The sequence below is a fragment of the Nycticebus coucang genome, chromosome 4 (genome assembly GCF_027406575.1).
Source record: "Nycticebus coucang isolate mNycCou1 chromosome 4, mNycCou1.pri, whole genome shotgun sequence".
NCBI classification, from domain to species: Eukaryota; Metazoa; Chordata; class Mammalia; order Primates; family Lorisidae; genus Nycticebus; species Nycticebus coucang.
The window spans coordinates 94,400,007-94,414,820 of NC_069783.1; the positions used below are offsets into that span (position 1 = coordinate 94,400,007).

General features: G+C 41.2%; 1 protein-coding gene across 3 annotated transcripts in view; it reads right to left on the reverse strand.

The window, feature by feature from the left end:
* AFF3 (ALF transcription elongation factor 3) overlaps window positions 1-14,814 on the reverse strand; it is a 565,722-nt gene that overhangs the window by 455,785 nt on the left and 95,123 nt on the right. For all 3 annotated transcript variants that reach the window (XM_053588375.1, XM_053588376.1, XM_053588374.1), the window contains exons 3-6: window positions 13,215-13,289; window positions 10,787-10,907; window positions 9,173-9,485; window positions 8,670-9,055 (exon numbers count right to left, since the gene is read on the reverse strand). In XM_053588375.1, coding sequence (XP_053444350.1) covers window positions 8,670-9,055; window positions 9,173-9,485; window positions 10,787-10,907; window positions 13,215-13,289 — 895 coding nt within the window. The remainder of the gene's footprint in view (window positions 1-8,669; window positions 9,056-9,172; window positions 9,486-10,786; window positions 10,908-13,214; window positions 13,290-14,814) is intronic.

Here is a 14,814-nt window from a genome sequence, read left to right on the forward strand (position 1 = left end):
GCAACTATTTACTGTGTGTCAAAGACATGCCAAGGGTTATGTGGACACAGATGCAGTTAGAACCAGCAACATTTCTGAAGGAGATGTCTGCAAGACAGCAAACACACAAAGCTCCGGACGCAGACATGCATGTGTTTGCCTGCGTGATGAAATAGCATATTCCCAGCAACAATGAAATAGGAATCATGACAGGAACAGGATGAGTAAACCACAAAAGGTCTCGGGGGGCGGGGGGGGGGGAGGTACCAGGGATGTCCATGGGGTCGAGGGCACCTCTGAGAACCGCACGCATTCCTAGCTCATGGGGTGGAAGGTTTGGAAAGGTGGGCTCCCTCCCATCTTGCCCTGTTCCCCTTGTCAGCCCTTCATTCTCGCGTCATCTTGAAGCCAGAGAACACAACCATCTCCGAGGACACACACGTACCCACAATCCCCGAGCAAGGGCTTCCGCTCATGAAAACCAAACAAAGGAGAACAAGGAAAAAGAGAGAGGTCGTAACAGCCCTCTCGGAGCCACCGCTGCACAGTGCTCATTTCTGAGGCCAGCGCAGGGCTGTGATTTATCTCATGTGTACTGGGCTTACATACATCAGTAAATATGGTTCCCATTTCTCTTCGTAACGGCAGCTATAAATTACGTGTTGGAAGGAACTGGCTCCTCTCCTCCCACACAGGTCTGGCAGGAATTACTGAGGCCCAAACACAAGGAGGTCAATCACTGGGTGGGGGTTTCTTCTTCCACTCATATCCTTAAATTAACTCATTCAATAAATATCTGTTGAGAACAAACTATGGGTCAGGAATGGGTTGAGATGCTTCAGCATATAAAGCACTAAAAACAAAACAAAAATCCATGCTTTTATGGAACTCAATGTTCCAGTGAAATTCACCCACCTCACCTTCATTTCCAGATTCAGACCTGTCAACCCTCAGTTTCCAGATTCAGACCTGTCTAGGGTCAAGCACATGAGAAGGTACATGAGAGGCAAAGAGAGCTGCTACAAATCCTTATAGTGATAATTATGTGCGTAGACTTTTACTGAGTGCTTACCGTGTGCCAGACACTGTTCTAAGCACTGAGTATTAACTCATTCTAATGGTCATGAAAATGCTATCAGCAGGTTCTATCATGATTCCATGTCAACAGATAAAGCAAATAAAGGAAACAAACTATCAATCTAACCCCAGAAACCACTCTCCTTGCTCTGCTTTAGAACTAGGCCAAATACAGCAAGGAGATGGGTCTTTCTCAATGTAACCTCGGAAAGCATCTGTTGGTTCTAAAGCCTGATAGTTGGTCACAACGGTCCAGGGTGGTCACTGGGCTGCTTGTCACAAATAGGATCTGCAAATAGCTCCAGAAGATTCCATTTTCATCCACTATAAATGTATTGCTAATGCTGGTTAATCATGTGGAGATAAGTGATCCTGCTGCGCAGCCCAATTAAACAGGCTATTTAATACTTGGTGGCTTCAAACAGATCCACCAGAATGATCAGTCATTCTGAACACCACTTGAAAATTGTAACGTTTCCTCAGACCAATTCTTGTTCATTCCATTATACATTCCACTCCAGATAACAGTAGCTCCGAATGGGGAAAAAAAATACATATTAAAAAAAAGAGAAAAAGTGATTCCAGACTTGGGAGTCTAGGCCTTAAATAAGGGAGAATCAGAATCGTGTCACTCAAGCTTTGTTATGTTAATCCAGGATAATCTTAGTCTTCAAGATTTCCATTATTTCTAACAACATAGAATAACTTTTTGAATTTCATCTCTCTGGCTCACACATAGACACATAAAATCACTCCCCCAATAATATCATTTTTTGCTTTCGTTTCAAAGTAATAGTAATATTTGTCAAATGCTTACTAATTCTGTCACTGTGCTAAGTATATTATCTACTTTATCTCATTTACACCTCCCCTGTAATAACTCTGCCAAAAGGGTATTATCAAGCTCTCCACTTCACAAAGAAGGAAACTGAGGCCCAGAGGAGTAAAACTGCTTCCCTGTAACAAGGCTAATCAGTGGCAGCCCAAGAACTCAAACCCAGTTCTCAATGGCCTCCAGAGCTATGATCATTCTACTGCATTCTACTGCTTTCCTGTGCACCTGAAAGGCCAGATTTCTTTTTTTTTTTTTTTTTTGTAGAGACAGAGTCTCACTTTATGGCCCTCGGTAGAGTGCCATGGCCTCACACAGCTCACAGCAACCTCCAACTCCTGGGCTTAAGCGATTCTCTTGCCTCAGCCTCCCGAGCAGCTGGGACTACAGGCACACGCCACAACACCCAGCTATATATTTTTTTTTTTGGTTGCAGTTCAGCCGGGGCGGGTTTGAACCCGCCACCCTCGGTATATGGGGCCAGCGCCCTACCGACTGAGCCACAGGCGCCGCCCAAGGCCAGATTTCTAACCAAAAAAGGATAAGATACGAAAGAGGCTTTTCTCATTGGACCGAGATGCTGGCTCCCACATCACCTTTACAATGGGCTCTCCATCTAGAGGCCAGGCCTTGATTAGCTCCAGGTATGGAGTTGAGCACATAGAAGGCTGCAGGTGAAGAGAAAGCAGCCACGTAGTCTGTGCTGATGTTCCCCAGGGGAGGAAGCTTTATGAGAACTGAGAAAATAGGGAAAAGAAAGTAGCTTGTTAATAACCTCCCTCCAGGTCCCGCCCTCAATGCCTCCACCAACCATCAGGGGTAGTTTCCCACTTTTCTGAAGGAGCTCAGGGAGGAAAGGGGAGGGAAAAGGACTCCAGCACCTTCACACAACATTATATGTTTTAATTCACGTTCCTCAAATTTCTCAATAAAAGCTGAAGTTGTTTTATATTACTAAGTGCCTTTCCTTTTAGGGCCCCACTGGCTAAACATGAAAGGACTAAAAAATAGGTAAACATTTCCACTTGCCAGCTTCCATTATGACCTTCAGAATGACCCAAGTAAAATACATAACCTAGCACCTGAGAGCAAAGTTTAAGTCTTCACTCTTCTAAGCAGACACAGCGCCAGTATTCCATGTCCTCGCTAAGAGGATGAAGCTGCCCATTGGGTGGACAGGGGGAAGTGCAGGGCATGATGGCCTATGCCGGTGGCTAAGCCACACTGTCCCATGGGATGTGGCTTCCAACAGCAAAGGGACAGCAGGGGTGTAGGTGACAGGGAAAACGGGACCACAATAGAAAGGGAAACCACATTCCTGGGCTACCACATACTTTCTTATCTTCGAGGAGCAATCAGATAGCATACTCTGATTTGAAAACACACATCTTAAATGTAATTACAAAATTCCAACTGGCATGAATATGAAATGTACACATTGCTTTACAGATGCCTTTTTGCCCAACAGGCTGGTGCTGACTTTAATTTGGAAGAAATCCATTTTCATACAAAGGTAACGAAGAGTGACAGGAAATAGAAAGCCTACATCATTTATCTTCTGTGAACTTTAAAAAAAATCCGTTAATTGCTTTTCTAGGAAGCTATTTTGTGGTGCTTCATCTTTCTGCTCTTATTCAGGGCATAAACGGTGACTTTAAAATGCCTGTCGTGAAAATGCTATGATTAATCAATACATCTTAAAGTATTTAATTACTTATTTTAACAAATACAATTCTGATCAATCACAACTGGTTACTCCTTTCTTGTAGATGAATTATCAACCACTACTAAAACTCTTAACATACATTCTGTTGATTGATACTCAATTTCAAGTGTCTTTCCTTATCACTAAGCTATGGCAGCAGCCACGGTTTCCTTTGCTTCTGTGGCTTGTCAAATGAGTTCTCTTCCCAGCCACCAGAGCCCTTTGCAACAGCAGTTTCAAATCATCACTATGTATTAAATTAATAGCAAACAGAAAACTAAAACGCAAGGCTTTGGACTACCACTACTGAAGCTGTAACTTGTCAAGCAAACAAACTGCAAAGTCACCTGAGACCCATATTTTATTTCAATAGCTCTGCGTATTAGATATTTCTTGGTACTGTCCTATTTTTTGCCTTTTCCTTATCACCTACACATATGCTATGTCTTCTAAGTTCTACAAAGTTTAAGGCTAATACAAAGAATTTTAAAATCTAAAATGATCGTTTTAATAACAATTTTCTTATTATTCCATGAGCCAAAGACAGATACACTGTGAAGGTAATGATGCCTACGCTTCAGGGCCCCTAGTAAGTGTGTTAATGCACTCCCTTCAAACAGTATGTTTGAAAAAAACGGCCGGTATAAAATACTTCTCTATGCTTTTATTCCTAAATAAGATCCCCAAGACTATACAAAGTTTAGGTCCCACAAAACCTGCATCTGACCCTCTAGTTAACCATCTCCAATGTCTGCATCTGCAATGACAAGCTGAGTATAAAATATTGTGTGTGAGAGAGAAACGAAAAATAATTCACTTAAATTGGAAATAAAATTTAGTATCCTCTGCCTTAGAAGATTCTATAAGGCATGCTTCGGCCATTCATTAATTCCCCCGTTTCTCACCTAACAGTAGATACCTTTCCAAGTGGCACTCCCGGGGAGGCTCACTTAACGAGGGGCAGTATCGAGAATAAAAGACTCAGCTATAACAACAAAAATATGTTTTTCATTAAACACAAACGGAGCCAGGAAAAACCAACCAAAAGGCAGGTGTATCAGTTAAGGAATTCTCTTGAGGTCTTAGACTTCCACTGGATTTTTCTACACTAATTACCTATTATGGAAGGCTAAAGAATTACAACGAATAATTTGCCACGCCAGCAGATAGACTGCAGATGTCATAAGGAAGAGAATGACGAGTTTACAAAGTATAAAGTTAAGCAAAAGAGATCCACAATTTCCCTATTTTTTCTTTAAATAACACAGAATTATTTTTTTACTACAGAGGATGAAGGCGAGGAAATTTTCTTAGGGCTAGAAGGCCAATTATAAATTTAGTTTGGACTATGAGAGAAATTGCAAGTTAAACACTATATGCTAAAGTCTAATTTATTTAATTCATGTAAATGTCTTGGAGATAGAGATTATATCTTAAATTTCATTTTCGTTTCTTACGTCACAATGCACCTAGTCATTGATTTGATTTTCTTTATGAGGAATGTCCCTTATACAATGCCAAAGAGCTATTTTTGCATGCACACCACCTTCCATTTTTACATCATTTTTACCTAATGCTTCCTTTTAGCCCCCAAATTCATCATGCTGTGGTTAAGCTTTGCTCTATTGCTAACATCCTGAAAAAGTGTAGTCAAATAAGGCATTAGGGTCATTTCTCTGGAAACTTCCCTAAGAAACATATTCTCTACCTCACTGGAAATCAATGTCTATACTTCCAAGAAAACATTTTCACACTGACAGTATCTGTATTAAAAATATATGAATGAAACATGAATTTTTTGAAGTTGTTTAAACTATTTTACTTCTTTCAAAAAATAAAAACATATATCCCCTCAAAAGTATAATCTAGTTGATACATCTCTTATGATTGTGGATTTTATAAAAATAGCCTATAAATGTTGAACACTATACTTGCAAAAGGGTATTTCTTAAATCTCCTCTTGGAATCTGTCAAGAACTTCCCCTCAAAACCCTTTGAATTTGAAGGGTAGAAAAAGTAACTTGCAGATACTACTCTGCGGCTGTTAAAGAGTCATTTTCTTCTTGTGGTAGTGGGCTAATTAGGTAAGTGTTATGGATTCAAATTATGATATTTTTGCTAACATCTAATGCTTTTTAGTTATCCCCACCTGCCACAAAAGCAGCCCCAAAATTATAACCTTGTTCTACAAACAACATCCCCTTCTTATCTCTTCTTATGCTCCGCCTCCTAAAGAGAGCAGGCTCACAAGTTCAATGTCATTACCTGTAGGGGAAATAGAACACTATAAAAGTTCCAATTTCTCTCAGTATGACTCTTAGTCTCAGGCATGTCTCTCTTTTGAGGATGACCAAACACTAGCACATAGTATGTCATTCCCAATGTGGGGCACTCAAAGGGCATTCTGGAAGTGTCCAAGTTATGAATGACATACCCAAAATCTCATAAACATTGCACTGTTATCTGCCTAAGGCTGTACCGGCATTCAAAAAAAAAAAAAATATTTTTCCTTCTAACCAGAGTTTTACCAACTCACTGAATTGCAAAAGAAATAAACAAGTAAATTACTACCTAAAAAATGTGAATTTTCTTTGGTAGATGAAAATCATTTTAACAAGACATCAACTGGTTATCTCATTGTGGTTTTAATTTGCTTTTCTCTGATAGTTATAATGTTAAGCATTTTTTCATATTTTTGGTCACTTGCATGTCTTTTGAAAAATGTCTGTTCATGTCCTTTGCCCACTTTTTAAAGGTTTTTTTTTTTTTTTCTTGTTGAGTTGTTAGAGTTCCTTGTAGATTCTGGATATCAGCCCTCTGTTGGATGCAGAATTTGTGAATATTTTCTCCTATTCCATACCTTTCTACTTGCTCTGTTGATTATTTCTTTTGCTGTGCAGAGACCATCTTACTCTAGTCAGACTGGCTATCATTAAAAAGTTCATAAACAATAGACGTTGGTGAGAATACAGAGAAACAGGAACACATATACACTGTTGGTGGGAATGGAAATTAGTACATGGACGACCTCTATGGAAAACAGTATAGAGACTTCTCAAAGAAGTAAAAACAGATCTACCATTTCATCAAGCAATCCCACTATTGGGTATCTACCCAGTGGAAAAGAAATCATATCAAAAAGACACCTGCACTCACACATTCATTGCAGCACTATTTACAATAGCAAAGATAAAGCATCAACCTGAATGTCCACCAACCAATAATCTGATAAATAAAATGTGGGATTACATATACACCATGGAATTCTACTCAGCCATAAAAAAGAACAAAATCATGTCTTTTGCATGAACTTGGATGGCAATGGAGGCCATCATCCTAAGTGAAATAACTCATGGAAAATCAAATATCACGTTCATATTTATGTGTTACATCTTAGGTGAGAGCTACACAATGGGTATGCAGGGATATACATAGTGAAATAATAGAAAATGAAGACTCCAAAAAGTGGGAGAGTACCAGGGGGGCAAGGGATGAAATATTACCTAACAGGTACTCTTCATATGATGGGCACACTAAAAGCCCAGACTTCACCACTATGCAATGTGTAAAGAACCACATTTACACTCCCTAAATCTATAAAAAAATTAGGGGGGAGGATGGGCGGATGGAGGGTAATTGGTGGGACCACACCTACGGTACATCTTACAAGGGTACATGTGAAACTTACAAAATGTAGAATATAAATGTCTTAACACAATAACTAAGAAAACACCAGGAAGACTATGTTAACCAGTTTGATAAAAATATTTCAAATTGTATATAAAACCAGCACATTGTACCCCATGACTGCATTAATGTAAACAGCTATGATTAATTTTAAAAAATTGAGACATAAATAAATAAAAATAAATATTGTTTAAGATTATAAAGGAATTCCTGGCAGTTGTCAGTCAGTCAACATTGTTCAATGATAAACTATGCTTTTACTTGCCAGTACTGGTTATTTGATGATAATAAAAATCAAAGAGCTTGATGAATTAAGTTTTGCAAGATGGTATTTGTGGGTTTTCTATAAATTTTTAAAATAATGCTTATAGAAATTACATTTCGTTTCCATTAATTCCTAATGAACATTTTCTAGACTCCATCATAAATGTGCAATCAAAAAAAGTTACTGTATTGATGTCATTTAATTTCCTCAACAAAACTAGTAAAACAACTGATAGCTTAAAGAAGGTATCTTCTCTATGGGTGTTATACTGAGCTCCCAAATTGGTCTAAGGTGATTCCTAAGATGACTGTTCCAAAAAGATTAAGCTCAATGTTGTAAGAAATCATGTCAAATCCTTTATTTGGTTATTAAATCAACTTAAGATACAAAGAAAATTCTGACCACACTATGACTCTCTCTTAAAGAATATGTCAAAAAGAAAAAAAAAGCTCCTAAGCACAATGTTCTAGAATTCACACTGTACTTTAGTTAACACAGCGTATCACAGCAGAATAAAAAATAATGTGCATGGTCTTATTTCTTCTTCACACTCTCTTTACGACCGTCATCAATTTGGGATATAGTATGAGATGGGATGCGGTATCTGATACATTTGAATATTCACCATATTCAATATTAAATCATTTAAACAATTACTTTGAACATTATTAAGAGGTTTACTTTGTAAAGTTTGTCCCGGAATATTTCAAAACGTAAAAATATTAAAAGTTTCTGAACTCTTTTATGTAAAAGTTTTACCCCTTTAGGTATTAAAAATTATAGCCTTTGGAGGGCTTTTACTTCTAATATATAATATCTCAGTCAACACTAATTGTTCATAAGAAAATCCCCTGAATTATACTGAAGGAGGCGTTCTTTCCCTAACTACGTACACACAGACACACTCAGAACTTCATTTATTGGTCCTTTAAAAAGTCCAGTATAATAAGTTTGAGATTTTAAGAAATCATTATATATGTCTACCTCCCCCTTTAATGACTGCTACCAATACTACCACGTAGACTCTACTATATCACTGGAAAAAAAGAAACATGGAAACTGAATTTACAACAGTCACTCATAACTACTTAGTTGCATATAAATGGTATTGAGAAAAGACTCACCTCTCCCTGCTTGGGGATGCTGAACTTGGAAAGCTTGGCCTTGGTTCTGGCTGATTCCGGCTTGCTGGCTGGGACACCTCTGTATGAAGCACAGTGCACACTGGTTTCTGTAGATGACTTAAGCTTAGGAGATTCATCAGGAGCCTGGTCTTGGCCATCCATCGGCCGCACATACGCAGTCGGTTTCTGCTGGACCAGGCTGGGTTTCGAAGCCAGGGATGGAGGAAAGTTCTGAACACAGTGTCCACCGCTGCTGTGCTTGGCTGCCATGGCTGGTGGCCTCTCCTGGGTCTGAAGACCCACCTCCACATTGCACACTTGTTTGGCCCGCGGCTGCTGTCTGCCAACACCATCTCCAAGCAAGGTCCTGAGAGAGCCCTGTTGTGCTGAGTTGGAAGAAGAGGAGGAAGATGAGGATGAGGGGCTCGATATATAGTGATTAGGTTTTTTATCATGGTTCTTTGGGTTAGCAGAGTTCTGCAAGCCCAGCAACCCATGCTTACTTGCTCGCGGTTGACCATCGGAGGGAGGATGCCCAGCCTTCTGCCAGCCCATGGTGCCTCTCTTAGTCTGCTGCACAGGGACAGCTGCTGGTGCAGAAGACGCAGTACTGCAAATAGATGAGGGCTGGGGCTGGGCTCTTGAATCTGCAACAAAATGTTCATCAATCTTGTTCACAGGTGTCTGAGGAACCCCAGGTTTGGGAACACCAACGAGGTGACTCTGGTTGGATCTGTCAGTTAAAAAGTCTTTCATTTCATCGTAATTGCCTAAAGTATTCTGGATCCGATTGGAGAGCTCATCCCCCTTGTTAGTCTGGAGAAAGAAAAACACATCCACACTATTGTTAGAGACAAGAGAAACATGGGAAATAATGGACAGGTGCCCTTGGCAATCACGGAGCCAGGGTGCCACGTTTAGAATGAGAGCTGAGAGATGAAATCAAAATCCTTATCGTCTCTGAAGATGTCTGTCAGCACTGGTCATCACACCAGAACTGGAAACCTGCCGTGGCCTGAGGGAACATTAAAAAGGAATCTGTCCTTGGTATTGTGCTGCACCTAAAATATATATTACCTAGAAATCAGAAAATTTACTACCGCAACTTCACAAAATAGTCCAGATTAAGTTTTTCCAGGATTGTTTTTCTTTTTAGTTGTAGTCCTGTTGGTAGCTTTTCTTAAAAATTTAGATTTAGGTCAGGACTGGTCTGCTTCCAGTTTTGAAACAGATAAATATTCCTGTCAAAAACCCAGAGTGACAGGTAAGAGAAGTCCAGCGAAGTTTAAATGGAACATGGCACTCAATGTGCAAGAAGCTACCAGCCCGAATGGCCCATAGCTCCATGCAGTCCTAAGATACCAGCAAAATCTGAGAAGACATTTCATTTTGGAACCAGCAAAATCTGAAAAGACATTTCATTTTGGAAGACAGTTTGTATTTCTGAACATTGGTAAAATGAGAGATAATCTCACAGTTTCTTTCTCGTTAGCCCTTAACTCTGATCTTGAAATAATCCATAATTGTTTCCTAAGAGCTTAGGAAACATGTGGCATTGACTTTGAAACGTCTATGCAGAGGGCGGTACCTGTGGCTCGGTGGGTAGGGCGTAGCCCCACGTACTCAGGGTGGCGGGTTCAAATCCGGCCCTGGCCAAACTGGAACAAAAAAATAGCCAGGCGTTGTGGCAGGCGCCTGTAGTTCCAGTTACTCGGGAGGCTGAGGCAAGGGAATTGACTAAGCCCAGGAGTTGGAGGTTGCTGTGAGCTGTGTGACACCATGGCACTCTACTGAGAGCGATAAAGTGAGACTCTGTCTCCACAAAAAAAAAAAAAAAAGTCTACCTAGAAATGAAGTCTGTATTATTGATAAAAATTACAGCAATCAGATCTCAATATTAAACAAAAGTTACATTTTACTAAGGAAGCATCCAATGAAGGCATGTGAACTAGACACCAGGATTTGTGGGGAAAGACCCCACACTTAGCAGCTGAGCTGTCTTCCCTGGACTGAACAGGCAGCAAAGGAACTGGAGTCCAGTCGGTCAACTCCCGCAGTTGACCGCATCACAGGGGGTCCGAGTGGGGGCTGGAGGTGAACAGGTGAAACCCATCTACCTTGTAAGGCTCACTGAAGAGAGAGTAGCTGGAATTAAACGTGCCGTCATCCTGCTGAGTTTCCTGACTTCTTCTTTCCCGTTCTTTCCTCCGTAACGCATTTCTATCTGGTTCATAGACACTGCATCAGGAGAAAGAAAAGAGAATAACCACACACACGCAAATTAAAGGCTAAAGCCCAATGTGATGTTCCTCTGAGCGCAGAAGTCTGGTCCCTGGACAAGCAGCGACGGTAACAAGAACATGGAGATTAAAGCCTGTCTAATCAGGCACCACGCACTCCAGTGTCTGAAAATTACATTCTTGGGGGGAGGGAATCCTTCGGACGAGTTCCAACCGGAACTAGCTTTCCCTTCCGGACATGTGAAAGAGGAACTATCTAAGCAACTATGACAGCAGAAGACTGGAAGTAATCTTAAGGCAGACGGTAATTACAGTGATGTGTAAACAGAAATTATGAGCATATTTCCTCTGGTGACACAGCCTCTGAGTGTTATATGGGAATGTTGCTATTCTTTTTCCTTCTTTCTTTCTTTTTTTCTTGCATGGCTGTGTTTCTGTAGTGATTCTTTCATTAACTAGCTCCCTAAAGAGCTGTTAAAACTCCATGCTGCAGTAGTTTTCTCAGTTATGAGCCTTCTTCTGATCTCTGTTAATCAGTCAAGTCATCAAACGACGACTGAATCAATTCTTCCTTCTGATGTATCTGACCCTAGTACTCCTCCTAACTATGAAAAATGTGCCAGGAGGAAGGGGTGCAGGCGACGAAGAGGGAGCATGGAAATTGAATTATGTTGTGTCATGGAGGAACGTGGCCTTTTGTTGAAGAAAATAAATTTCTATTCTCCCAAAATACAATCATGAAGTCCCAAGGCACCAGATAACTGGAAGAACGAAGGAAGAAATAAAGTATATCTTTCCCTTAACAAGGAGAAAATAAAGGGGCTAATTCAACTAATGGTGCGGACAAGTGACCTGTTTATTGAGGGAAGGAAATACACATTTTGGGGGTGCAGTGGGGGGCCTGTATAAAGAAATCTGGCCTCAGTGTGTAAACAAGAGACAAATACTACCAATCAGAAAGAACACACACAACCCTTAAAAGGAGCACTGTCCTCACTTGCCAGCAGAAGCACGCATTAACAGCCTACGTGATCTTCCAGTCACTGTGCTTCGGATTCCCTCTCGGTCTGGGGGGTAAATGCTGAGCTGGGAGCCAGGACACCAAACACTGACCATGGTTCTTCCCTAACCCATCAAGTGATGTCAGAAAAGCCCCGTGTCTCTATCCCCCGTGTCTTTGTTATAAAGCAGGAGTGTTTTACAGTGTTGTTACAAGGTTTAAACGTGAAGGTAATCTATAAAAAGGGCTTTAGAATAGCTTTGGGTACCACAAAATCTAATGTGTTGCTATTAAAATATTGTTAATCATAAAATATCTGTACATTCAAAGCAACTTATGAAAATAGTGATTTTTTTTAAGCTAAATAGCTATCTTTAGTAAAAAAGAAGAACATTTGTGTCATGTTGCTGTAAGGGGCACAAAAACAATTACTGTAAAATAAATATTGCTTATCCTAGCTCTGCTGGTGTGGCCAGAATGCACTTTAAATTCGCTAAGGGGTGATGCTAAACATGCTTCTGGTAAGACTGCTACAGCACCTAAGGCATTTAATTTAAATTTAAGATTCGGGAATGTTAAAATCTCCAGAACATGGAGCCTATTAGCATTTTAATTCATCCTTAGTACATTACCCAAAGTTATTAGATTTGGGAGTCCAACAATGTGACCTTCATATCAAGCTGGGCTGCAGCCTCTGGAATCATTTGCCAACTGAGAAGCTCATAGTTCTAACCTCACGATCACTAAACTCTCTGGGCTGACTGTGGTGACAGTGACCAGCAGAAGGGAAGCATGAGATGGGAATGACATTCTTATTTACAGGTTGCAAGTTCAAAGGAGGGGATATGACAGTCCCATCTTGCTCGTGGACATGTGTAATATGAAACGGCAGCTTTCACAAACATTCCATGAATTTCAAATGGAGATTGCTCTGAGGACTCATGACTCATGCTATGGATGGGCACAAAGTGGGCTTTAACCAACAGGAGAATTCTAATTTTACTATGAACTTCTAATTTCAGACCAATGTCAACATTTACAGTAAAAATAAAAGAAAATAAGCTTGCATTGCGTGCATGCGTGAGAGCTCTCCCCCTTTCCTGTGGGTAGAACCTCCTCTGAAGCACCGATGGTACTGAACTTCATACAGAGACTGCCACAGACATGCGTGCTGCCAGGTGAAGCCAACTAAATATACGAGACAGGTGTGACACACAAAGTGGCTATATGTAGGATGGAGCAGGCAGGTGATCATTTAGCATGAAGTCTGGGCTTCTGAGAAGGCCCCCATACCCAACATAATACCTCCTGCATCTGCTGGCTGATGATTGAAATTCCACAACTAGAGAGTCATTCCTCTGGTTTAAGATGTCTTCACCCCTGCAAGAAATATAAACACCACAAGAAGGGCAAACACTTAAACCTCATCTCCTTTAGTATCTTAGTGTGCACAAGTTCATCAGCATTTTCCCCACGGCCAAGAGGAAAGGGTACAAGAACACCAGGGTCTAAAGACGTGAAAACAGGAGGAGGATGGGAAAAGGGAAAGTCAATAATAGAGCACAACCACGAAAGCAAATTTGCAGATGCTACTCATTTTGCAACATGGCTTAGACGTTTAAGACAAAGGCAACAGGACAGAAGCCAAAATCATTAAGCAGATAGGCCTGACACATTTCCACGGTCTAGGATTAAGGATTACATCAAAATTTGGAGAAGCTGGAGGTGAGAGGGAAGCTGCTCCTTTTTAAACCTGCCTCATTCCCAACCCATGTAAGACTGAAGATGCCCTAAAGCAGCAGTCCCCAACTTTTTGGCACCAGGCACCAGTTTCACAGAAGACAACTTTTCTGTGGCTGGGGGTGGGGTGTGGTTTCGGGGTGATTCCAGTGCATTACATCCCCATCTCACATCATCAGGCATTAGAGTCTCATAAGCAGCATTCAACCGAACTCCCTCGCAGCGGGGTTCATGCTCCTAGGAGAATCTAACACTGCCCTCTATGTGACAGGAGGTGGAGCTCAGGTGGGATGCAGGTGATGGAGTGGCTGTAAATACAGCTGAAGCTTCACTCACTCGACTGCCCCCACCACTCATCTCCTGCTGTGCAGCCCAACTCCTAACAGACTGGTACTGGCTGGGGACCACAGCCCTAAAGCATTCCAAGATGGAAACCACTACTAGATAAAACTCACTGTGCCTGTATACCCAGCCTACGGCTTCTAATACTAAGGATTAAACACCCACAGGATTGCTTATACCCTGTCCGCCAATAGAAACACAATGGCCATCTTTTTACGAGACCACCATAATGCTTGTGCCCTGAGTCCACACCATCAAGCAAAGCCAGAATGACCTGAAATGACCCATCCTACTTCTACAAGGAGAGTAAAGGAAACTCAGAGAGAGGCAATGGGTCTCCTCTCCTCCTTCCTCAGGAGGAGTTCTGTCGTCTTCAGGATTGAGCCATTCTTGGAAGCAACCCACCCACTCTTTCCCCTGAACTAGAACCACAACCACCATCCCATCACATTTCACATCTAGGGAAGTAAAATGGCACCTTCTTAACACAGATGTCATTGTTAAGAGAAAGGCTGGACTTCCCACCTCCCTGTACCTCTCCCAAGCATCCCAACTTTCACCTTTCCACCAACACTAAATGTTCTGACTGATAAAGACAGTAGCTTCTGGGCACTGAGTCCACCATTCCACTAATTACAAGTGAAAACTGTACAGACGCTCACAAGCCTACAGTGTGCCTTTCTCTTCATCTCTCACCACGAAGCTCAGCTCTCTTCATTTCTCTGCCGTCTGAGCAATGTGAAGACCATGCCGTTTGCTTTAGAAGCAAAGAGACCTTTTCCCTGACATGCTGAAAGTCAGGTCAGCTTCCCTGCAGATGACC